The 26,917-nt window shown below is 34.4% G+C and overlaps 2 protein-coding genes across 11 annotated transcripts in view; both read left to right on the top strand.

The window, feature by feature from the left end:
* The window catches only part of bsk (mitogen-activated protein kinase dJNK), a 159,571-nt gene extending 147,023 nt beyond the window's left edge, over positions 1-12,548 (top strand). For 3 of the 7 annotated variants that reach the window (XM_022066612.2, XM_022066614.2, XM_022066613.2), the window contains 7 exons: positions 2,483-2,612; positions 3,149-3,346; positions 4,461-4,595; positions 4,944-5,073; positions 5,584-5,742; positions 6,414-6,538; positions 6,647-12,548. In XM_022066612.2, coding sequence (XP_021922304.1) covers positions 2,483-2,612; positions 3,149-3,346; positions 4,461-4,595; positions 4,944-5,073; positions 5,584-5,742; positions 6,414-6,538; positions 6,647-6,850 — 1,081 coding nt within the window. In that variant the 3' untranslated portion in view covers positions 6,851-12,548. Of the gene's footprint in view, positions 1-1,274; positions 1,659-2,482; positions 2,613-3,148; positions 3,347-4,460; positions 4,596-4,943; positions 5,074-5,583; positions 5,743-6,413; positions 6,539-6,646 lie in introns of all 7 variants that reach the window. The other 4 variants (XM_022066615.2, XM_022066616.2, XM_022066618.2 and 1 more) reach the window with 4 other exon arrangements.
* A 4,329-nt stretch (positions 12,549-16,877) lies between these two features.
* Positions 16,878-26,578, top strand: nmd (no mitochondrial derivative). 4 transcript variants are annotated; one of them, XM_022066619.2, is made up of 8 exons: positions 16,879-17,281; positions 18,129-18,182; positions 18,667-18,844; positions 19,446-19,646; positions 20,872-21,068; positions 21,625-21,809; positions 22,567-22,709; positions 26,275-26,578. In XM_022066619.2, the coding sequence occupies exons 1-8, from the start codon at positions 17,132-17,134 to the stop codon at positions 26,307-26,309; spliced, it is 1,143 nt and encodes a 380-aa protein (XP_021922311.1). In that variant the 5' UTR covers positions 16,879-17,131; the 3' UTR covers positions 26,310-26,578. The 4 variants fall into 4 exon arrangements, with proteins under 4 accessions (XP_087214843.1, XP_021922311.1, XP_087214845.1 ...); XM_087358717.1 differs by having other exon boundaries at positions 16,878-17,281; positions 22,567-26,578; XM_087358719.1 differs by lacking the exon at positions 16,879-17,281 and adding an exon at positions 17,324-17,476 and having other exon boundaries at positions 22,567-26,578.
* The last annotated feature ends 339 nt before the right edge of the window (positions 26,579-26,917 follow it).

Below are 26,917 nucleotides of genomic sequence, written 5' to 3' on the forward strand. Positions count from 1 at the left end.
TTGCTCAGTATAAAAATACATGACCTTGCAGAATAAACTTAAATCTTTCATTGGGATTGTACATTTTAGTTTTTATCCTAAATAAAATATTTTTGAAAAGTTGAAGTGGCATATAATGAATCAAAGGATAATACATTATGTGACATATAATTCAGACTGAATTGTAACTTCAGTACATAACGTTTATCATCTTTGCCATTGCATTACTTGGTATTTTGTGACTGAAGGCTTTCTGTTTGTTAAATAGTAAAGATAGTAAATCTGACAGAACAAACTGTATTGCGACATTTGTCCAAATTTAATGCAAGTGTAAGTTTCACCTCAGTTTCAGAACATCACATAAAAGGATTGAACTTTCCAACATCATTTATACACCTTTTATTTAAAGTTTATAAATACATTAAAAAGCTGCTCAAGTATTAAGAAAGTGTTGTTTATTATTTCTGTGTTACGTGTTTAGTTGTTAAAAGATGAGATTTCTTTCTAAACTCTGAAGGATGTTATATGTATTTCAGGACAGTGTCTTGCTTATTTTATTTTAGCTATCACTGTATTAGGGGTGAACTAGTATGTTACTACGACTGTTCAGTCATATCGTGTTGGAAACAGCAAGTAAGAAAATTCCTAGTTTTAATTTAATGTAGGTTGTCAGCGATTGATTGCATAATTGTGAGTTCTGTAACACAGTTTTCATTGTAAAAATGAAAAGTTAAAGCATTTTGCACTAGAATTGGTGAAGATCAGGTTGTTCTAATTTCTTCTGTGCAAAATGTTACTGCTCATTAGTGCCATTTGGAGTAGTGATATTTTTTTAACGGTATAGGGACTCTGTCTGCAGAGAGAAAAGTGACTGGAAAATAAAACTGGCCATTTAAATTCATTTAACACCAATCCTCCGTTATATGGTGGGTAGGCTCAAGGGTAACTTAAAATTTTCTTTTACTATTATGTAGCATCAGTTCAAAGAATGCCATTTTATATACTCAGAAAGTAACACATGAAGTAATGAAGTGGTTTGCTTTCAATCAGTATTAAATTGTATAGTCCCATTTGACTTATGAGTCCTTTAAGTATGAAGATGGTTAAAATTTCACAAGTGATATTTTATCCTTGTTGTTCTGTTTAATATTCACATTAACCCAAAAAATCAAAACTGAAATAATATTCAACTGCGTATGAAGACATAGGGAATATGGTCTGTGTTTAAATATCTTAAATTTTGGAATTCTTATAATATGCAATAACATCTCAACTATTCAATTCAAATATTTCAGCAGCTCTAGCAAATAGAAACAGAAATCGTGGCTAGAAAAGGGACTAAACCACAGACTAAACTTCTTTCCATGAATGTTGATATGTGGGAAGTTAATACGAAGGAAGACTGGAGCCCTCTCCAGTTAAGCGACGTCATTTATGGATGGTCATTGGATTAAAGTGAATGAATTGTGCTAGTAGTGATACTTTTCGGTGCAGCATCCGATAGGAAGTGATGAACGTGATGACAGTAGCTATCTCATAGCCCATCCCATCCCCAACAGTGAATCTTGAACCACATCCATCATGTTCTACACAGTGGAGTTTGGAGACACCGAGTTTTCTGTACCAAGTCGCTATTTGGACCTGGCACCTAAAGGTGTGGGTGCTCAGGGCATGGTCTGGTGAGTAAAGAAAGAGGACTTTAATACCAAAAGGACTTGAAAATAATACAAATTGTACCCTTATAGACATTTTGTGAATTTTATGTGAAGAGGCATTATTGTCCCTATAAATTACTTACTCTTCTCTTACTTGAACTTGCTTGTCACTGGTATTGGTACTATGACCTGAAATATTCTTAGTAAGCAGTCATATTAACAGGCCTATGACTTTTGTAATTTACATTATTAGAATAAATTTTCAAAAGACTAATTGGTTTCTTTCCATGTTTCCTGTTTTATTTTTTTAAAGCTAAAAGTGCTGTGTACTATTATTTTACTACTTCTTATGCTACCCACAGGGAAACATTTTTATGGCTCTGCAGAGTTCCTGCTTCGGAATTCCAATAACAAGCTTTGTGTCCATCTGTTTGTCACCTTATTTTGTATGGTCATCATCCAAGCATGTTAGAAATCAATAATGCCATAATATTTAAGAGGGATGAATGTACTTTAGAACTTTATGTTGGGTCATTAACAATATCTTTCACTTGAATTTATTGTTGCTAACCAAGGCTTTTGGTGATTTAAACTCATGTAGATTTATAATTTGTATAATTATGTTAACAAAGTCTATATAATAAATTGTCTGAGGAGTGCTGAAGTTTACCAGTCAGAACAAAATGGCCCTTCTTCACTTTTTACTCTTTTTTCTTGGAGGAAGAATATTTTAGTCTTATACATGAATATTCCTGTTGTTCACTTTTTAATTTTTCTTTAGCTATATGGAAGCAAACAGATGTGTTTCTGGAACAGTAACAGTTGTGTCATTCTGTTCTTTGTTGCAGTGCTGCATATGACACAGTTACACAGCAGAACGTGGCTATCAAGAAATTGAGCCGTCCATTCCAGAATGTTACTCATGCTAAACGTGCTTATCGGGAGTTCAAATTAATGAAGCTTGTTAATCACAAGAATGTGAGTTTGAATATTCATTTTACTTACATATATACTGTTTACCTGCCAGTTTGTGAGAAACTGATATATACTGTTAATATTATATTCAATAGAATTTATTAGAACCAGTTTCAGGTACTGTCATGAATTATTCCACATTCTTCTTGTCTATTTTTGGAATAGATGAAGGTTTACAGACTTTTGACACTTTACTCAAAGGCAGGCCTGAATTTTACCTTGTTATACACATTCAAAATAAAACGTTGCTTTGAAGTAACTGTACATTTTAATTGTTTTCAATATTTATGTGATGTGCCAATTTTTCATTTGATGAATAATTTGTGAAAAAGGAAGTGACAATTTTATTTGAACATAAATAAGCATGGATGAGTTCATTATGAATATTTTCACTCTAAGCTGATAACTGTATGAACAGTGAATGCATGTTTGTTTGTATTTTATGTTTAATTTTCAAACTAATTTTTGGATTCTGGAACATGAATCTCTATTAAACTTGTAAGAGCATATATAATAACCTTCCTTCTTGCTGTTTGCAGATTATTGGCCTGCTGAATGCTTTCACACCACAGAAATCTCTGGAAGAATTTCAAGATGTATATCTTGTAATGGAGTTGATGGATGCAAATCTTTGCCAGGTGATACAAATGGACTTAGACCATGAAAGGATGTCATACCTTTTGTACCAAATGCTGTGTGGTATCAAACATCTCCACTCAGCAGGCATCATACACAGGGTGGGTAAAAAAATTAAAATTAACCTTTTCATTGTTATAACTTGATAGAACATAACTGAAAAATATAATGACAGAAATAGACTGCTAGCCAATTTGTGTTTATGGTTACTTACAAACTGAAGAGTACAGATCTATATACACACACATTTTGGAGGCTAGCTGTGTCTGCTTCCATCTTAAGTAGAAGTGTGCTGTTGAACCAGTTCAAAGAAACTAGTGGTATGGAATATTTACATCCAATGGGCACCTTGTCATTCTACTTGAACACAAAGATATGCATAACCTCTGAAACTCTGTGTATATATTTTTTATTCAGATAATCATGCTATCTTTGCCTAGGTCTTCCACAAGGCCTCTCATTTTGGTTTTTGCACCCACCATTTTGTATGTATTTTTCATATTTCATCCATCTCATCTTCCTTGATTTCAATTGTTATAACAATATTAGTTGAAGATAATGAAATATGTATTATATTCTGCATTATGTAATTCTCCATCCCATTAACATTATTTTTATGTCCAAATTCTACTCGGCACTTAAAATATATACTGTTGCTACTTACAACATCTGACGGTAGATGTTCTTGTTATGCTGTTCATCTCATGAATAATAAGCCAATGGCAAAAACATGCTAAGAGAGAGTACATCAAGTATTGATGAATTGATAAAGACTGTCCAGAATAATTAAGTGAAGTCATTGAGACCCAAGATGGAGCATAAATTTGACATCTCCAGAATAGTGCATCATAACATAAAATTGTTAAAAATGGAAATATAAATAAAATGGGTGTGCCAGAACCCAGAATCATCCACAGTTTAGTATCTTTGGAATCGAATGTCATGGAGAAACATGGTTAGGAACACAAAGGCTTCTTCTAGCATGAACAAGGCAGGTCCATCATTGTCTATCGGAACCACGACTGTGGGCTGATTGTCCTGACACATTTTTCTACACAGTTGATATGGGTGTGAAAGCCTGTGATAAAAGGTTTAGTATGAACTAATTGTTTTTATTTTCATTTCTGAAAGTATGTGATAACAGATCAGTAGAGATTCATTGTTTATATTTTCATTTCTGACAGTTTGAGGTCACAAAGTAAACTTTTTTTTCAGGACCTGAAACCTAGCAACATAGTGGTCAAATCAGACTGCACCCTGAAAATCTTGGATTTTGGCTTGGCCAGGACAGCTGGCACCACATTTATGATGACACCTTATGTTGTCACACGCTACTACAGAGCACCAGAGGTGAGCCATAATAGCCTTTATTTTACTGACATTAAATGTGGCATTAGAGGAAATAAATTTAAGGGCACTTTTCTGTTTTTCATTTTTTGTGATTGACTGTGCTCCATCTCCCCTCTTGTTGCCATAATTCTGAATGACCAATTTTCTGTGCTCCCTGTCCCATTACTTTACCTAACCCAACATAATCCATCAACAACTTGACCATTTTCACTTCAGCCTTGAATAATATTTAAATAATGAGGCAAAATGTCTACAACTGGTGATTAAATTAACATTGAGCAATTAAACACATGACAGTTGATGTATTGGACATGAAAATTATTTTGTTACTCGGGTTTGTCTTTGTAGGTAATATTGGGTATGGGTTATAAGGAAAATGTTGATATCTGGTCTGTCGGATGCATAATGGGTGAAATGATACGTGGTGGAGTCTTATTCCCAGGCACAGATCACATCGATCAATGGAATAAAATCATAGGTAAGTAGCTTCTTAAGTTTTTTTAACTTTTATGCCTTCAGTTATAAGCACGAGTCAAAGCAGATTATTTGATCTTGTATCATTATATGTCTAACACTGGTAGTTGAATTAAAGGAAGATCAATAAAGAATAGGTTTTAAAGATTTTTCCCTTAGAGCCAAAAGACATGCTTTGACACAACCAGTGCATGAAAAAGCTTCACTATTGTAAACAAAGTTACACTGTTGTGTGTGCATGTATGCACACAATAAGAATTAGCAAAAAGAAGCTTCTCAGCTTTTAAAGCATGCAAATGAATGTTGATGATACTTCTTCACTAAACACAAGAAATAATACAGCATTTAAATCTCACTGAAATGCTTCTAAAGGAATAAGCACTTTCTGTATTTGTGATTTTTACTTGTTATTGTGTATATTAATCAATGTTATAAGTTTTAGGATCATGCAGCAAAACCATCCTGCTTTATTTGCCTTCTAGTTCTTCAATTTTAAATTACTTATCCTCCACAGAGCAACTTGGGACACCATCACAAGATTTTATGAAACGATTACAGCTAACGGTGAGGAATTATGTGGAGAACCGACCACGATATCCTGGTTATGCATTTGACCGGCTCTTCCCGGATGTACTCTTCCCGTCCGATTCTTCTGAACATAATAAATTGAAAGGTATTGTTATATATATTTTTCTGTAGTTTATGCTTTCCAAGGTCAAATAATTAATAAATACCTTAAATCCTACAGATCACAATTCAGACTGTCCTTTCATATTATGAAACTTCTGAAGTACATAAGCTTAATACAGCTTACTGTGAAGTCATATATAGGCTGATGTTACAGGAGACCAGGCAGACAGAAATGAGACTTGGTAGTTGAACTTTATAGCACTGTAAGGGGATTTAATCCCCATGCTATGGGGCTCTCTGCTGGACTTAATTCTGTAGTTTAATAGTGTAGTGGTATGTTGCTACAACTTACGTATTGCTGTATACACTGTGACACGCAGGTGATAAAGATTAATATACTAATGTGTAGTAATGAACAATTTACAGAATCTTAAATTAATGAAATACTTTAAAGATGTTGGCTTCTTGACCAATCTCCTGTTTTGAATGTATTATGTCTATACATACTTGTGATTTGTCAGACATAATTATTTTACTTTATGTTCAATAAAATAACAACACATAATAGAATATGAGAGAGAGAAAGGCATATAGTTCTGTAAAGTTTAAAAATTTCTTGCATAAAATCACTTGTTTAGTGTATGTTAGTAATTTCAGGAAGTATATTTTCATCTGAGTAAATAACTTTATTGATAATGTTCATATGAGTTACAGCAAGCCAGGCTAGAGACTTGTTGTCAAGGATGTTGGTGATTGACCCAGAGAAACGGATATCAGTAGATGAAGCTTTGGTGCATCCGTACATCAACGTATGGTATGATGAGGGAGAAGTCAATGCTGTAAGTATATTACTTTTATATAATATATATGTATTTATATAGTCAGAAGAATAATTATACATATTTAAACAATATTTGTTAACTGTATGTGTATTCTTTGTAATACAGCCTGCACCTGGTCCATATGACCATTCAGTGGATGAACGAGAACACACAGTGGAACAGTGGAAGGAACTCATTTACCAAGAAGTGATGGAATATGAGATAACGCATGGGCACAATGCCCTGAGTTCAGCTCACTGTACAGCTCGTGCTCCAAATAGTGAGGAATCTGAGGATATGGTAGATGGACAGCGTGTGGCGAGACGGTAGAGCCTGGAGAAGAAGCCTGAGTCCGACATACTACCCTCACCACCACCAGACTCAGGCGAGGGCTCCCAAGAATAAATCCCAGCCAACCAGATGGCCTGTTCAGCAGGTGAGCCCACATTGAGGAAGAAGAGATGACACTAGTCAACACACAACCTGACTTCAGAGTTCTATTCAGAATTCTAGGTTTGAGAAAGGGTGCCTCTCAAGGATATGGACTAAGTAGTTTGGGCCTTGTCCCATATTTCAGCTCATTTCTAGAGCTCTACATCACAAGACATCTCATTATAGTCACAGTAATGCAGTCTATTATCGTGAACAGAGAATTTTACTTCCACTTAGCTTAGTCTGCAAAAGGGTTTCTAGCAAATTGTAAATCCATAATTATGAAGTGGGTGTATTTATGTAGATCACCTGACTTCCTTTTAACAGGAGATTGTTACATAAGCAGTTTGCAACCTGAATATTGTTGTTAAAACTGTGTATCATTTATGTGATGGTAGTCAGTGTCAGAGAGGATGAAAACAGTTGTTCAGTTTTACAAAGGAACATTGATGAAAAAATATTGATGTTCTGTCATTCTGGTATGATAGATATTAAAGCTGCTGTACATAGTGACAAGATACAATTGTGTCTATAACAATAATATTTTTTCTTTATTGTATTCTAAAAGTAGTAGATGAATAATTTTTCTGACCTAACACATTTAAAGACATTAATATTAAAATACACAAGTGGTTACAATAATGATACCTTGATTTTTAATCTTTTAATTTATAAATTTGATATTCATGTTATAAAGATTCATATTTTACTGAACATGACACTGCATTTAATTAAAAGCAATTAATGGCCTTTGTCAAGTGGAAAAGATTATCAGTGTAATACAGACAGCCTGGTAGGTGTTGTCTTGTAATATATTTTTTCCTTCCCCCTTTTGTTTAATTTATACCAATTCTTATAAATTACTGTTGTTGCAAAGCTGTTCTCTGTGAACAGTATGTCTATATACACAGTACAGTAAATGACGTACTTTAAAGTCTGAAAAATCCATGTTTCAGCCAGATAATAGACAGGATTTACTGAAATAAAAATATGTAGAAAATTCCCAGATTGATTTCTGGGATCATCACGATGACATTTTTGTCTTATTTTCTACAGTCTCTGCAGGCAGATTTTGAGGTAATACCTTAATTCAGACTCCAAGTGTTTTAATCTCATAATCATCTTAATAGAAAACATTATTTATAAAAGCCAAAGGTTTGAAACTAAGAATTTCAGAAACAAACAAAGAGACCAGATAAATATGAGTTCCTGCATACAGGGCATTGTTTTTGCTTGGATGTAATGACCAAGAACTTGAGGTTATTTAGTTCTAATGGGTTTGACAGATATTAAATTATTATTAACAATAATAACAACAACAATAATAATACAGTTTCTTTTTTTTAAATCCATCCTAATTGAAAATTACATATTTTTAGATAGTACCAAAGTGAAGCAAGTGATATGTCAGTACAGTTTCCATAAAGATAACTGGCATTGTCATTGTCTTCTTATTTCTTTAACTTCTGTACTTTGGCCAGCATTTCTTGATAACATAAATTTTATATTCCACTAACAGCAGTTTCAAAATTTCCATTTTTTCTTCTTCTTCTGGTGCCTTGACCGTTATCGATCGTTGGTAATCATGTCGGCTACCATGTTGGTGATTATGATTTTATTTATGGCTGCACGGAAAAGTTGTACTGTGGACTGTCCAAATCATTGCCTCAAATTCTTCAGCCAAGACGCTCTTCTTCTCCTGGGGATTTGTTTGCCATCGATTTTTCCTTGCATAATAAGATGTAGAATTTTGTATTTTTCTGGATGTCGCATAATATGACCCAAACACTCCAACTTCTGTCATTTGATGGTTTTGACGATTTCTGTTCTTTCATTAATTTTCATAAGTACTTGTTCGTTTCTTATTCTATCAGTCCAGCTAATTCTGAGTAAATGCTGATATACCCACATCTTGAATGCCTCAAGATGTTTAAGCATCGCCTCAGAAACGGTCCAAGCCTCCATTCCGTACAATAGAACTGGGGATACATAACATCGCACCATACAAATTCAGTGCCCCAAGTTTGAGTTGTGACTAGAGAGTATTTTATTCATTCATATAAATGTATTCCACTAACAGCAGTTTTAAAATTATCATTTGAGTTTTTGTAATTTTTAGGTTTACTTTGAATCCCCCAGAAATATAGCGCTGATATAGAGTTAATGTCAGTTTCCTTGTGTAGGTGCATTATCACATAAACATTTTACTATGGAGTAGTAATTAAATAAATGAAAACTTAACATATATATGAATGCCCCTGAATTCTGATGATATTGATTGGAAGAATTGTTCCAAAATTTGAAATATATACAGAGTGGGGCAGCATTCATTCATCCATCATTCACAGTTTATTCAAATTAATTCAGAGTAATGTGAATTGAAAGACAACTGTTTGTCGTTATTGAGGAACATCATAACAAAGTTATTTCTTAAAAATAACATCCATTTGATGTCATATTTTCAGTAAGAGAACATGTGATACAATTTACATATTTTATTACCAGTGTAGGAAGTATGTTTTGTCTCGTGTATTTTAACTAATTACTTTGAGTGTCAACAGTTTTAAATCCTGTAATGTTCAAGTATTACTTTCACAATAGTGGGAATGTTGTGGCTGAGAAACAGGATGCTGGCATACCATTCATGATGAATTTTTCAGTGTGCATGCCTCTTCCCTACCTCTGTGACTGAGTAATATCAGGCCTCACTATGGTAGTATTCGTATTAGATGTATATTTGTTCTGTTGCTTATTTCCTTCTTGATTTCTCTGTCATCAAAAGAAAACAATCCCATCCTACTGATACTCCACTCCCATCTCGGCAGTGTATTTCTCTGTCTGTTCAACACCATAACTTATTACAGAATTAACTGTTGTTCGATTCACTGTTATTCCTTGATCTGATAAGTGCTTTTCTCTTTTTACATTATTCAGTAAATAGATTACATTTTCAACTGTGTAAGAATTGCAAAGAAAGATGCAGATGTGACATACAAGAGAGAGACATATTTCTAAATTTTTGACAAAAGAATAAGCCATTAAGATAATGGAAAATGTTTAATTTTAATTATGAAGTTCATTGATGAAATATTCTCGGGCTACAAGCCGCATCAGGTGGCTGAACAGTGAACAAAACCGTTCAGCCACCTGACATGACTTGTAGCCCAAGAGTCTTTCATCAACTTCAGTCGCTGCAAAAGCTTCACTTCATTATTCTGTCGTGCTTTAGTAACAGACTTTTTATTGTATTTTATATGTAAAGAGGTGCAATGTACTGGTGTGTTCTGCCAGAAAAATAGCTCTGGTTCAGCGAATCTTCAGCCATAAAATGTCTGTGCCTTTAATGTGTCATTGCAGTTGAAATTGGTCTACTATCTTCTGAAGGATATTGAAATAATCTTCATGTTTGATTTATTATGAATGATGTGATCATAAATTGTTATATTATTTCTAAGCAGCAGCACTGTAGAATTTTTAATTCTATAAAATTAATAACACTGGGATATTCAGAATACTTTTTCAGAAATTCTGTTGAGATGTGCTGTGTTGGAGTATCAAAATATGTAATTAAAATTATGTAAGAATGTATCAGTAATGCTCAGACCTCTAACACACACCGGCTTTGAATATTGTCAACTGTTTTTTTCCTCAGAAACCCAATTCAGTTTACTCTGTCTGCTAGTTCAGTCAGATGTAAGAGTACAGAAAGTAAGTCCTCTCCAACCAACTACTGTTGATGTAAATCAACACTCGTGAAGTTCCCTACATGTAAATTGTAGTACAGAACTCTTTCAGAACTTATCTTAAGTAGTACAAGCACTAGCATTATGTGTATTAGTATAAATATACATACAAACACACAGAAAGGTGACTGAGAGTTGGCACTTGGAGAGGGAGACATACGTTAATTTCACTTCATTGCTCCCAATGACCACTTTATAGTGGTAAGATAGGGAAGTTAGTTATGTTAAATACTTAAACTAGAAGAAAAAATATATAGATGTTTTCATATCCTCAATTTTAAATGTAAGTTTTTTGACTGCAAAATGGGAATTGTGACTGACTTTTAGGTGCAATTTATTTTTATTTTCATACAAACAGACTCATTTGCATGACTTGTTAAATTATGATATTTTTTGTCATAATTGCCACACTAATAATGTGTATATATATATATATATATATATATATGGAGCAGTTGGCTCAAAATGATTTGGTTTCAACAAACAGAACTGAAAGTTTTTCTTCGCTTGAATGAGCTGTCTTTATAATGACTGAGTATATTTCACTGATAGACTGGATTTTGGTGTGTGGATATTGTTATTAATGTTGTTCTCTGAAAGAACATGTGTTAGTGAATACAGTACTGTGATTTTATGAGAAAATGAAGCGACTGTGGAAGTGACAGTTTCAAGAAGTTGTGAAGTTTTTCAGTTCTTGCTTTGAAAACGTTTTTTAAAGAAGACTTCTCTTCTTCTTCCAACAAAGAACTTCAATCATGTTAAGAGGTTACAGTCCGGTCCAATAAAATCAGTTTTTATGTAAAGCAAATGATATAATGAAAAAAAAACTCAAGAAGACATTGTAGCAGTTTCATTCTAACACTCAAGATTGTTTTGAGTTGGACAAGAGTTTTGTGCTTTTATTTTCCCTAGCTGTCTGTGATCTTAATAGGGCAGAATGCAATGAATGTGGTATGGAGGAGTTGGTTTTTTCCCTTTTTTATTTTCTTTTTTTACTGTCCTTCAGCTGCAAGTGCTGTGCAAGCTCAGTAATGTAAGAGTGTCCTGTCCTTCGTCCATAGGTCAACCCTTTGGCTGAGGCAGGGCAACTGTTCCATAATAATCAATTTGTCGGTGTCCGTGTGAGTTCCAGCATTGTTAATGTTTTAGTAGAAGAGAAGATGAAAACATTTTACCCTTCCCTTCCTGATGTGATTGTAGCATCACCGGTATGCCATAGAAGGTAATTCATCAAACTACACAGATCTTGGAAATCTTATTTTCCCTCAAAGTTCTTGCACTTGTGGGTATTCTGCATATTGTAAATATGGTATCATTCTGTTCCTTTTGTGAATAAGTATATAAATCTGATTATTATATAAATATAAATATATAATCTTAGTAGTGTATTACAGGAAATTGCTGTAGAGATTTTTAAAAGTCTTGTGTGTGGTTCAAAGTATTGGCATCAAACGGGAAAGTGTGATGTTTAGTCAGGTATTTATGCTGAGCTGTACTTAGTAGATAACTGTAGGACTTATCATTGTAAGTTTTATAGATTCCTAGTGAACATGGGAATGGCTTTGTTTCTTGATCCTGCTATCATCATCATCATCATCATAATTATTAAAGTCACTTTATTTTTAGAAAGAAGAATGTGCTCATAATTAAAACCAAGAAGGTGCAATAACAAAAATCAGCTTGTGTGCTAGAACCTATAACAAGGGTATACTGCTCATTCACAGGAAAGCAAAAAAATGTGTGATTTTAACTGAAATGTATATGTGAATGAATTGGTAATTTAATTAGGTGTTTGCTATAATAACGTACTATTGATGGACACCAATAAACCATGACCATTTATAACTAAGTAAGTAAGAGGTACTGTCTCAGAGATATCACAAACACCATCCTTCCATTATCTTGTGTTACCAATTATCGTGTTTATTATTTTTTCATGGTGACATAACCTTACCAATGTGATTTGGTGATGGGCACATTTAAACTAGAGCTTCCAAAATGAGCATTTTGGGTTTCAGAAAGGTTATTTCAGGGCAAGTAGTAACAATCTTTTATTTTGCTACTGTTAAACCTTAAACACTTTTTCTCCCTCAAGGTTCTGAATAAATAGGGGTGTGGTTGGAAGTTTCTACCTGCATCTACCTTGCACATAGCTCATTCAAATCAGGTTAGGAGATAATATGGCCGCTGCCAAAGTAAATACTTGTTTTTACAATAAGAAGTAAACATATATCATCAAAATCAAAAGCTTGAAAACTAAAACAAATTGTCAAAAGCATGAACTCAAAAATAAATCAGTATCTTATTAATGGAGTGTATTTCATGGGTTACACATGAATTGCAAACTAAAAAGATCACTATGACAAAAATAGGGATTCATGAGCATATTATATTGTCTGATTTGTTGGTGCTTGATAAATCTGTCCTTATTTCATTTAAATGCAAAGTCTTTTCCAAGTGATCTAATGCATTGGCCATGATTGGTTGTACACTGGGATTATAGGTTTGAATCCCACTTAGGCATGGATATTTGTCCACATCCTTCTGTGTAGGTAGAGGCCTTGCATCAAACTGATCACTCATTTTAGGGTCCTACTACACAAATTCGTAATTTTAGTACTGATTCTGCATTGGAACAAGTCAAAAGGCCTAATCCATTAATGCTGAAGAAGAAAATAAAGTTTTTAAAATCAATGTCAACTTACTTTCTTGAACTGATTGCTGCATTGTAAAGTGACAAAATATGTGTTAGTCAGATAAAGTGCCAATGTTTTGCAGCAAGTATTTACAGAATGTAGATATGTATTTAAACATGTTGCTTGAACCATTACAGAAATAACTGCATGAATTCGTTGGGGTTAAAAAAAACACAAAAATGGAAATATGAGCAAGTTGAAATGTGGCATTATTTGTTTTCATAAATAAAGTGAAAATTTCAATAGCAGTGTGTAAGAAATACATAAACTTGAAAATTACAAAAAGCAAAGTGCAACAAGTATTTAGAAGGTGTAGGACTGGCACAGTCAATTGCAAAAGAAAGATACAAAATCTGATATATAGGTGAATATTTATTAAATACAGCATTCAGTTTTTATATGGGAGGTAATGGGTTCATTTTGGTTGGTGACTGCAGACTGGTGGTTTTATGTTACTCTATTTCTATATGTGGTTACCATCAGTATGTTGTTAGTGATGACTTGGATTGAAGTGTAAATGAGCAAACCTCTCCACTGCACATCACATTCAACTCATTCAGTCCAGGCTGCCACTAGCTACATACTGATGGGGCAATTGCAATTGAGGGTATGCATTTAGTCATGCAGAAGGACCAAGGACATCAGTATGCATGTAACATTGGTCTAAATGAACATGGGGAACTATTTTGTAGTCTCAGGCCAGATCTAGTTTCCTCATCATGGTTGTGGGCCATGGTATTACATATAAAGTTAGTTAAAAAATTAAGTCCAAAATCCAATCCAGTATAGTGAACAGAAAACTACATAAACATAATCACATGTTATCTGGATAAAACAACTGAATGATTGATCCAGCTTTTAGGTTGTGGGATTGACCATGCCAGGTTTAAATTATGTGAAGTAAGAAGAAGACGATATTTATCATGTGGCTTTTTACTGAATGCATAGAATTTTAATATGACACACAATAAAGAAGACAACACAGAATTTAATCTTATTAAATGTGCATGAATTTTAAATAAACCTTTCAGCCATTAGTCAGTTTTAGTGACATTGCACTTGATACATAATTTGGGTTGGTTAACTTTCTGCTGTGAAACTGATTATATACTGGATACTGGCCAAGTACTCCATAGAAAATGAAGTTGTGTCATCTGAAGATGACAGTCACATGTCAAAATGCATAAAGTTGTAAGAAATGAAAATTGTGTGTTAAATTGTATATCAGTAATATTTTAAGGACTTGTCCATTAATAGAGCTAATGTGCAAGGTGTGCAGAGTTATAAGAACTTTGAATTTATTCACTGCACTAAGAAATGCAGACAGCTGCCAGAACTATGTACAAAACAATTCTCCCTGCCCACCATCTTTAACTTAACAAAATGTTGCTGCACATACTTATTATGATTATAATTAGAATAAGCTGCCTCTTTTAGCCAGTGTTGTTACATTACAAACATCCCTTTTCTGTGTTAAGTTGGTTAGAGTAGAAATGTTTTATCCTGTAGGTGAAAGAAGACTGAATCCATAGTTTGATAGAGAGTATGTGGTCACAAGTACATTAGAAGTTAACACAGAACACATCTATACATTTCAAGAACTATAATGTGCTTGGGTGTTTTCACACATTTGTTTATTCTTTTATACTTAAAGTGGAGAAATTCTATATTTTTGTTTGGAAAATGTAATAATTTTTCTTGTTCCTCTAGCAGTGATGTATGTACTGCTAGCCCAAGCACCTTGCTTATTAACATTCTGCATGAATTTCGTTTGTTGCAATTTCACTGAAACTGTCTATATTTGACTGAGAACTGCCATCCACAATTAAAAACATGTATGTTTCAGACATAAGTGTGAGGGAAGAAGTTGTGAGTGAGATGATGACGGTAGTAATTCTTTTGTAGTGTACAGTTAATTATTACATAATGCAGTTAACTTAAAATAATTTCTTGGTTGCACTGTGGCTCCATGTAATAACAATTATTTTGCATTCACAAATTATACTAATATAAGAATGGAATAATTTAAATGAAGTTCAAATGGTTCAAAAATTGTTTATAGATTTGAGTTCTATTTCATTGTATCTCACTCTGATTAATGTTTGGCTGTTCTTCTTCCAACAGTGTTAGAAGATGAATGAAATCTCCTGCCTTGTTTCCACGATCCTTCAACCTCCTGCTCGGAGATGGTTTTGCAGTATTTATCTCACAGCATAAATTTTCCCACAAGCAGTACATCTTCAGTTTCTAATGGCATATTCTTTAGCAAAGTTGAAAATTAATTTATTAAGTAGATCTAGTCCATTTTTTCTTCAATGCCTGATGAATCAGTAGTTGAACTTTTGATGCTGGAATTCATACTGATGAGACCCTCTAACTTCTTCTGGCCTACATATATTACATCTGCATTGGTAATGATGGTTTCCAATTATTTAATCTTCCATATAAAGTTTGCCAAGAAATATAAATTGCATGAGAAATGAGGGTTTGCTCAGGCTACTGTACTTTAATATAACCTTGTGATGAATTCAGTATTTATAATGCCAGTTCAAAAATGTCTGAAATAAGGGTTGAGGTTTCCATTATGTACAACTGGACGAGACCCGTCACAGTCCAGTGTCTGTACTAAATTAATATGAAATGTTGACTGAATGATTACTGCCTGGGTAAAATCAGAGTACTGTGAGAGAAAACTGCTACACTGCCAGTTTGTCTTCCATATTATGCCCAAAATCAATTTTGAACTTGGGCTTCCAGGATAATTTGGCATATAGGTACCTGACATGCTAAAATCCATGTTGTTCTTCAACACTGGAGACGGAGACATTATCTTTCTCTGAGACAGTCATAGCATCACAACTGAGAAGAAACGTATTGGCATCATCACTGCCATAAGAACCTCAATTCTGATATGGTTAAATCAATATTGGAAGTAAACCAGAGTATCATTAAATGTGAATTATCATAGCTTCTTGAAATGAGACACTAATAATCTGAGACTGGTTATTCAATGATTTTTTTAAAATGTAAGGTGATGTTTTATTGCTTTTCTTTAAAGAACTTTAAGTCATGGTCTGAAATGATTGTTCAATTTCCTGCACAATTCTTTTATAAAAAGTAACTAGAACATCATAAGTCATGCATGTTCACATGAACAAAGACGATAAAACACTGACCAAAGTATTTCAGGTCCTTGAACCACAGTTTCACAAACTGTGACTAGTCTTATTTTTATACTGCATCAATTTTTAAGTTTCATGTAAACTGTTCATGGATATATAAGTGGTGAGTGGTCAGCCTAACCCCTGGGAAAGGTTCCTGCAGGAACCTAGGTGGGCCCCAGAACCGGTCTGGACGCAGAGATTAATGGAAAAACCCGTTGAGATCGACCCCCTATCACCCAGTCCGTAGCCAGTCACTATATTGACTGAGCAGCCATAGCTCATATGATAACGGTTTATACGTTAATAGTCCACGCGTTAGCGTGGAGCATGTATTTTGTCATCCATTACTTAGTGTGCACAGATGATCAAAAAATTGTTTAGGCTATATCCATACCAAAGAGCGTTGATAATTTTCATGCCACAGAAGTATGTTACCTTTATTGCATGCAGGAAATCGTGTGGTTAGTTGGATTTTGTGTTTATTTTTGATCTGATTGTTACAGTTTATTTTCTGTGGCAGTCATTTAATGTATTTTGTATTAGATTTCGATACTTGAATTGATACCAGCCAGAAACATGGTTGATACACAAACGTTTTCTCGGTCAGAATTCATTAATTTGATTATTAGACTTGCATTTTTGACGGGTGTAACTTTTTTTAGTATTAAGTGGATGATTACTCAGCTTGATCCCACCAACAAACAAAAGAAGACAGCCAAAAAGAAGGTAAGTTTTTACGTGAAGTAGCGTTATATTCAGACGTACCTAACCTACACAACTTTTTGTTTATAGTCATAACTTTTGTATTTCTTAATAGTGTGGAGTGCTAACATTATTATATTGATTTAAAAATCCAGCTGCTTTTTATACACTTTAATATGTGTTAGAAGAACACAGTATGTAACCATATACATGTGATGTGTGAGTGAAATATTCAGAATGTCACTGAAGAAGACAATATGCAAGGCTAAAAAGTTACTTGTTTAGACATAAATCTGCTGCATGCTGCAAACAATTGGATGCTACATGTTGTTGAAAGGTTATCTGATTGAAGTTGGTGTTACATGTGGCAATATGTATTTTGAACACATGAACTAGAAGTCCTTTTCCACATTGTCACATCACTTTCATTTGAATTTGAGCATACACATCGTGACATCACACCAATATTACAATTATTATCTCAATACCTATGAACCTATCATTTGATAATTTTTAATGTCAGACATTGCTTTCTTTATACCAAATGCAGTATTATTCTGTCATTCTTGTGTACTGAGGCTCAGGATATAGTGCTCTGTGTTCTTAACCTAACCTTAGATGGAGGTGAGAGTATCTGGCCTTTTTGCCACTAGGAAAAGAACTGTAGGTGCCCATTGGATAGGGTCTAGATGTGGTTGTCTGATCCATTAATGACATGGTGACAGAAATGTCCAAACCCTCTACCAGCAATCAACCTGCAGTCAAAATACTGAAAACTTAATTTTTCCAACTCATTGTAGGAAATGCATGATAAATTGTTCAGGAACATTGTATGTATTATTAAAGTACAAAAAAATTTAATCTCTTTCAGGCAGATGAGAAGTTGAGGCGCCTTGGAATTGAGTATAAGAATTTGAATGTAGAGGTTTGTATTTATTATTATTGCCCTTGTTGTGCTTGTGAACAAGTCAGACTCCTTTGTTGAGTGGTGTTTAAGTGGCCTGAAACAATGCTAGAGTAAATTTCTTTCCTGTCACTATAAAATTGTGTCACATGTGCCACTTTTGGTCAGGCCAGGAGAAAGAGGGAAAGAAACAGATCATTTAGTGTAATCAGTCCCCAAAAGATGTCTGAAGCTTACAGTCAGCAAAGATCTTGCTGCATGTGTTCACTCTACAGGATCTAGATGGTCAAAAGTATATTGTATGTTCATACTCCTTGCAGTATCATGACAATGAACATTCTGTATGTTCATATTTATCAAGGCAACATATATGATTTTTAATTTTAATCATATGATCATGCTTAATTATATAAGTTTCATATGATTATGCTGGATTTCATTAGTTTGTTTGATTTTATTTACTTGAAGAAATACTGTTGTAATTGGTCCTTATAATGTGTTGTAGTTAACAGAATATGAGTTGATGATTGCTGGGCATTTGATAGAACCATCTGATATACCTGTATCATGGGCAGACATTGCTGGACTGGAAGATGTTATTCAGGAGTTGAGGGAGACTGTTATCTTACCAATTCAGAAGAAAGATTTGTTTGCTGACTCACAACTCACACAACCACCAAAAGGTATTGCTACTTTTATTTCTACAGGTACTGCCACCACCAAAACAGCTACTCCTACTCTTACTCCTCTAACATTTGATGGGAAACAGTGGGCCGGTGCAGGCAAACAAGTTTCTATCCAGCTGGTCTGTGCACAGATTGGGTTCCTTGTAGTGTATTAGATGTTTGATTCACTCCATTCAGTAAACTTTTTCTATGTGGAGTATATTTGAATTTGCCATCTTAAATATTGGCAATGTAGTCCTGAAATAGAGACACAATGACAGTAAATATTTATATAGTATATACCTTGCAAAAGGTAATTTGCCATTACTTCTTTGATTACTCATTGTCACAATCTGGCAGTTTTATTAAGAACATAATTTCAGTGCATGCAGTCAGCAAGTGGTGAGAACTGTATGTAATCTCAAATTAATTATAGTAATATGTAGACAGCTGTTGTGTCAAGACCTTGATCAGTGCTATCAAAATTGCACACTTTGAACTACTCAGATTGTGTTACATGATCGAAACCCTTCATAATATGAATATGATAATTTGATATTGATTTTGACAATTTTGTGTACAGTATAATTTGATAGATACAGGGTACTTTGTGTGGTAGGTGTTTTACTACATGGACCTCCAGGCTGTGGGAAAACCATGATAGCCAAAGCGACAGCTAGTGAAGCACATACACGATTTATTAACCTAGATGTATCCATTCTCACTGACAAATGGTATGGAGAAAGTCAGAAATTGGCTGCTGCTGTTTTCACACTTGCTGTGAAGTTGCAGCCTTGCATTGTCTTTATAGATGAGATAGGTAAGTTAATATATTTTGATATGAATATAATAGGTGATGTACAAAACTTTATAATTGTATGAATGTATGAGGGTCACTCCAAAAGTAATGCACCATACTTTTTTAAAAATTCAATTTTTATTTTACAACTTTGCTATTCACACAGTAGATAGGTGCAGCCTATGGGAACAAAGTGCTGCTTTTCAACGTAGTCTTCATCTCTCTCAACTGCCTTATGCCACCTCGGAGCAAAGGCATGTATGTCTGCATGGTAAAGTTCAGGATCAGCGCTTTTGAGCCACTTTTCCACAGATGCCACAAGGGAGTCACCGTTTTCAAACTTTGTCCCACGAATGCTGTGTTTCAGTTTACCGAACAGGTGATAATATGATGGTGCCAGATTAGGACTGTATGGTGGGTGTGGCAACACTGTCCACCTCAATTTTGTGATCGCCTCTGTGGTTCTCAGACTGACGTGCGGCCAGGCATTGTCATGCAGCAGCAGAATGACTCACATCCGTCAGTGTGGTCAAACACGGCACATCCATGAATGAAACTATTTCAGCGTCTTCATGTACGCTTCGGAATTAATGGTGGTTCCTCTAAGCATGATGTCCACAAGAAAAAGTCCTTCCGAGTCCCAGAAAATTGTCACCATGATCTTCCCTACCAAAGGCACAGATTTGAACTAAGTTTTAATAGAAGTGAGACGAATGTATTTGTGTTCTGTGTATATAGCAACACGGTAGAATAAAAGGGGATTTTTTTTTAAATTTGGTGCATTACTTTTGGAGTGACCCTCATATTTATAGTGTAATCTTTTGAGTGTTCAGTCATAATGCTAAGGTAATGTTATGAGTAGAGGGTACAGTAGGTCCTTCTAAGTCATATTCACTTTCTTGTTATTTATTAGACTACGCATGCAAATATAGAGCAGTCTTAGTAATATTAATCTTTGTCATGTGGAGTTTCTTATGCCTCCTTATGTGTACAAATTATTTCTGTGAAATACTTCTGGATTATCTAATAACTCTGTAGCAGGCAATAGTACTTTTATTTTGGACACATTGACCTGTCTGAAATATCAGCCAATTTTATCATTCATAAACTGTCATTGGAGACTTGCAACAGCAGAGATTAAGATATGTGTTTGTGCATATGTTATTCCCACATGTATCTCTTGTAACATTCTGTATATTTCATTTGTTGTAATCAATAAAATTAATTTTAATATTGTTTACCGTAGATTCCTTCTTGAGGAATCGCAACTCACACGATCATGAGGCTACAGCCATGATGAAGGCACAGTTTATGTCATTGTGGGATGGCCTTATCACTGATCCTAATTGTACGGTCATTGTGATGGGAGCCACAAACAGGCCTCAGGACCTTGATAGAGCAATTCTTCGAAGGATGCCAGCAACTTTTCATATTGGTTTGCCAGTGAGTGCTGTTGAATAGTGACATTTTGGATAAAGTATTGATTATCATCATACATCATAAATTTTTAAGCTTGTTTCTGTGAACATAAATTATTGTTTTCAGTAAAACTGAAGTCCATAGTATCATCATCAGGTGGAAAGGTAATCTTGATTGTTTTATGAGATATGAAGGGCATCATACTGACAGATTTTCTGCAGAAGGGATAAAGGCTGTAGAACAAAACCTATTGAATGTTTCTGAAAGGGAGTCTGATGCCAGACTTTGGGTAAATACAATATGAATTACGATATATATAAAAGGAATAAAATTATTGAGAATAAAAATTTATTCTTAATATAATAAATATTGTTATGTGTGGCAATATTTTGTTGTATATATTTATATACAACCACGACAGGATGCAAACAATGGATATATGAGTTACTCCTTGCTGGCATCTATGCACCATTTAAATTTGCTTTCATGAATTAAATATGCTCAGAATTGTTATATATGGCTCAGTGAATAGGTTTTCTGAAACAGACCTTAATGATTTATGATCTTTACTTTGGCCTAGAATGTAACACAAAGGTGGCAAATCCTGAGGCTTATCCTTGGAAGTGAGCCAGTAGCTGAAGATGTGGACCTTAACAGGATGGCAAAACTGACTGAAAATTTCTCTGGATCAGATCTCAGGGAGATGTGCCGCACTGCTTCAGTATATAGGGTTCGTGATTACATGAAGGTTGAGGCTGGAAAAGAGTAAGTGAATTTCTGAGAAAGCTGTACAGATGTCCTCTTCCTAACACACTCCGTTTTATGTGAATCATTTGACAGCCAAGCCTTGTCTTGTAGCTGTGTCTTTCTGCAGCTGCTTCTCATTTCCATTCATTGTTATTCCTCCTCCTCTTATATGATATCTTTCCTAATCTGGTGTTTTCATCTTGTTCTTGGTCTCCTTGGGCATTTTTCTTTCACGTTTATGTTTGAAATACTCTTAAGTATAACATTTTTGTTATTTTAGAGTGATTTCTAGAAGGAAAACATGCCTTACAGTGTGTGTACCCACTCCTCAGACTTTTAAAAAATTTGTTAGTTTGCATGAAACTGTGTTGTTGTTATTATTATGCACATTTCTGTACTCTAGAGACTGGTCAGAGACCAGTAAGGGAAGTGTTACATTTTCCTGGATCATGCATGATTAAATGTCATTATTTTATTCTGAAATTAACCCTTTCCCCATTCCATATAGAATGTTAGTGTATGGTGATATAAGCCAAGCTTTTTAAGATATCTAAATTTTAAGTGAAATATTATTGTTAGTGGGGGAGACAGGACCTTTTAATTTTACTACATTAGGCTACGTTAGGAGGAGCAAAAAGTTGATGATGCATGATGAAACGTAACTGGTTCTGCATTTTCTTACAATATACTGTTTACATGACTCTATCCATAATTCATTTTTGTTTCCCTTTATTTGCATAGTCAGACATATTTATGCTTGTTTTTTTTCCTTCAGAAGCAGTGCTGGAACAAGTAAGTCATCTCCACTAGGTGTCCTAGGCGATTCAGAAGACGAATTCCATGATGCGTTGCGACCGATCACAATGGACGATCTTATTAGGTCTCTGAACAAAATGAAGGAATCAAAATTGCACACAGGTGGTTTGCTTTTGCCTAAATTAGATATGGATTAGATAAGATTTAATAGGAATAAATTGTGATAGACATTACCATTTTGAAAACAGTATTGAGGAAATGCATCAAGCACAGAGGATGTGATGCTGTGTTTTCTAGTTTTCATGACAGAGTTCTGGACGTCAAACTATGATATTGCTTGTTTGTGATATCTTGTGTCTATGAAGGATGGTTACTAGATTCAGGATTCAATTTTCTGTTGTGTACATCTATGAAATACTGTATTTACTCACAAATTCCCCATTTTGTAATATTTTTCTTTCCTTTTGAATCATTACCACAAGGGACACTTCTTCTTCTTCTATGGCTCTCTGGTCCGTATTCGGTCCATGACCTCCTCAATTCTCCTCTTCCATTTGGTCCTCTGTTAGGTCCGCCTGTCTGAGGCTTTGATTGAGGTTTCAAAACATCTTCCTTTTTACGGTGCAAGGTTGTTAGCCTTGCGACCAACCCCAAACCTGGAGGACCAGGGTACCCGTCTTAGTCTGACCTCTCCCCCTCGACCAATCTGGCTAGGGAGGCTCTACCAGCAGCTATGCTACTGCCAGCATAGCTCACCACAAGGGACACTAGATTTGTATAAAGAGTAGTGTAGTTTCCAGTGATGCAACATTTATTGATAATGGTTACACACTCTTACACTATCTACTAGTCTTTAGTGTATGGAACTCCATGACTAGTCTTTAGTGTATGGAACTCCATGACGAACTAAAATTATCGGTAACAGCATATATGTTCAACTTTTTAAAACATGTTACTGGTTTCTGTATTGATACAGTGTTAAATACTCACGTATTTCCCTCTTCCTGTGTTCTTTGTACAAAAACTGAAGATGAGTAAATCAGTGTTTACAGATTAACATAATGGGAACAGAATCTGTAGTTCACAGTGGTTGGAGACGCTTAAAATATAAACACCTTTTTAGCAGGGTATTAGTAAGCCAGAAATTTGACATTTCTATGTGTGAAGCAATTTTACAAAATACTGATTATTACTTGAGTATGCCATTTTAAGTTACAAGAGGGCATGACAAATATTGGTACCTTACAAGGTTGAGCAAATGTGGTATGGGGTAACCTAAGGTACTTGTAGAGGAAAAGTATTCTGAAGGTGATAATATATTGCAGGAATATTAACAGTTTTGTTGTTACAGAAGCTTACACTTAAATGGGAAGTGTTTTCTGACTTCAGGTTAGTTACAGAGTTTAATATACTGCCAAAAGAATAGAGTTCATTTTTAAGATAGTGTCATATTAAATTATTTTTTTTTATGTAACATATTCTGAGAAGAGAATCTTGATTAGTGTTGATAGTGTGCTGATTTCCTTAAGTACTTCAAGGCTTCCAGTGCCATGACCAGTGTATATTTTCAGTACTTTTTTAAATTAAAATTGTACCACATAATATGCCTTATAACATGGATTATATAATTGTAAATTGAGGTATGTTTTATTTAACCTTAGGGTATTTGCTGATCATATACTGATCTTTTAAACTGTAGGTATACAAATACATTTGTACTTTAACCTTTAAAGGATGGGGATTTAAATGGCAAAGTGTTAGCAGCCCTACGGAGTTTTTTTTGCAGGTTTTTAAACTTTTGTGCACACTCTACAAAAAACTTTCATATTATCTAAAGTAAACATGATAAATTGACGAAATAAAAGTCATATTTATTCGAGTAGAACAGAGAATACATAGAGTTTTTTAAAAATGCAGTTAATATCTTAATTGCCTAAATAGGCCTTAGTAACTTTATTTTCTTCTTTGGAAGCTATTCGACATAGTAGAAACCATGGTTGTGAACTAATGACCACACAGAAATATTTGTTTCCACTACTTCAGTGGATACACATTCTTTTCACCCATCATGAGAAGCTTTGAATAGGGGGTCTGAAAATGACAATAACAATGTTTATTGTTGTTTATGGTTATAGTTTCCAGGTTAACAGCTCAGGCTGACCTTGTAAAAACCCTAGAGAAAGTGATTCAATATTTGCAACCCCTAAAAGAGGCCAAAAGATGTAGCCAAGTCTACTTACAATGTTGCAAGTTTTGAGTTCTGCTCCGGGAACGTTTGTAGGGCTGAGTACACAACTTACATCCCAGACTGGGAACACTAGTAAGATAAAGGTTAAATAGCATCTCTAGAAGGTTGAATTGGCAGTATGAACTTTTAATGGTAAAAATTATTTAAAAAAAAAAAAGTTTGGTACTTTGGTTACACAGTACTCGAGAGTTGGACACACATCATGTACTGCAGTATCTTTATTACTGTAGTAATATACACACCACTGTATGGTTGCTGTCTTTTGTCCACTTTTGTGTTCACTAGAAACATTCTGTCAACATTATAATGTTGTAAATTGTGTTTTCTTCTGCAGCTGGTTATACAGAGAAAATTGCCTTATTTAGCAACCATGTATCAGTAATTAATTATCCCACAGTTACATTTTACAGTAATGGGTTTTTACAAAATGACATCTTGAATATATTAGTGCCTGTCCCTTTTTTGTATTAGCATTATATTGTTCTAATTTCATTTCATCATCTGTTTATTGTGTCTTTCTTTTTATTAAATACTGTATAACCTCTGGAGTTGGACAATGCTATTAGATAAAAGAAAAGTAAACACATTTTATAAAGTTAACGATTCTGTATGTTTCCTCACTACCTTGTATACTCTGTTACTAATATTTTCAGTGAACATGGTTGGGAATCGGTTACAACTCCATATGTGCGTGGTTCTTTGGGTGTAGACGTATTCACATCTACCTCCTAGTGTAAAACTTTTTTTTTAATAATAATGGGCTAATAGTGATTTTCAGAGCTAAGCAGTCTGATACTCCAAGAGGAATTTGTGGTCTCAAATGCAGTTCTTCAGCCATTTGTTATATTACAAAGGCAGAAAAATCTCAGAGTTGTGCATTTTTAGGCAAAATATCTTCCTTGACTGAACATTCCTCTGACATGTAACAAAATAGTTTTTGAAAACATTTATCTTACAAGTGATGGTGATGCTCTGGATTAAAATCATCTTTCTTCTCAGTTTATGTTGCAAAATATGAACTGTTTCTTACTCATTTCATATTCTCCCTACATTAATGGGAACTTTATGAATGCCACTGCCTAATTTTCTATGTCAGTTTTATCAGTAACCTTTTTCCTGTCACACAAAGTGTGCATCTTATGCTTTGACAAATCAGATTCTTTGCTCCATATTGTGTTGTTCTCGTCTCATTCTTGACTCAGCTTGATATAATGCTATCCTGGTATTGCTTCTTCATTATCTTGACCAGTAATATAAATAAAAATTGTGATTTTAGTTTTAGATTCTGTAAGTTTCCTTTCTTACAGCCTGCCAAACATAGTGACATATGACATGTTTTGTTTTGAAATGTCAGTGAAGAAGTTTAGGATTAAGGCTTTGCCAAAACTTTGAGGCATATCACTGTGAATCTTGCTTGGAAATACGTAGAATATAGTTTTGTGCAATTATTATGGGCTATTTTCTTTTCTTTACTTTCAGTTTTCCTGGATCAGATTGTATTTGCAGTTCATTAAGAGTTACTGTTATGTTCCTGAATCCTATACTCAACAGATGTAGGGCTGGAAACAGTTTTTCTAATTTTTACAGTTTCACACATTTGTGTTATTAATTTTATACAAATATATGTGATTAGATATGGTGCCAAAAATGGTTTAATAACTGAAACAACACAAGGAATAATGCATATACTTGAGGGAATTAAAGAAATGTTCACACTACTGCACAAATCAAATTTGTAAACTGTAAAATAAAGTTAACACAATAAAAAGTTGCATAAAGACAATACTTGAATGCAAATGGATGAACAAATGAGAAGAGTGCCTATATATTCATTCATTCATTCCACCATTTTTATAATAATAATAATAATAAAAAATTAAAGCTGTTCTACTATATGCTTGATGGGAAGGAGGTATAGCTCCTACTCATTCTCAACATCAGCACTAGTATGGGTGAGTGGTCATCATGACACCCCAGCCTTGCTTTACCCTCCTGGGGAAAGGACACCAGCACCCATCAGGAGGCTGGTTGGGTCCCAGAGCTGGTTTGGATGCAGAGGCTAGAGGAAAAATCCTCTACCTTTGTCTGGGATCAAACCCTGGTTGTCCGCCCAGTCCATAGG

The sequence above is a fragment of the Zootermopsis nevadensis genome, unplaced genomic scaffold, assembly GCF_977971745.1.
Source record: "Zootermopsis nevadensis isolate Lab colony 2312 unplaced genomic scaffold, Znev_1.0 Znev_ptg000030l, whole genome shotgun sequence".
Lineage (NCBI taxonomy): Eukaryota > Metazoa > Arthropoda > Insecta > Blattodea > Termopsidae > Zootermopsis > Zootermopsis nevadensis.

Excerpts from the sequence above, each read along its gene's own strand:
- nmd (XM_087358717.1), top strand. The coding sequence starts at position 17,132 with ATGGTTGATACACAAACGTTTTCTCGGTCAGAATTCATTAATTTGATT. Across the intron at positions 17,282-18,128 it reads AGAAGACAGCCAAAAAGAAG|GCAGATGAGAAGTTGAGGCG; the intron begins GTAAGTTTTTAC and ends AATCTCTTTCAG. Across the intron at positions 19,647-20,871 it reads TGTCTTTATAGATGAGATAG|ATTCCTTCTTGAGGAATCGC; the intron begins GTAAGTTAATAT and ends TGTTTACCGTAG.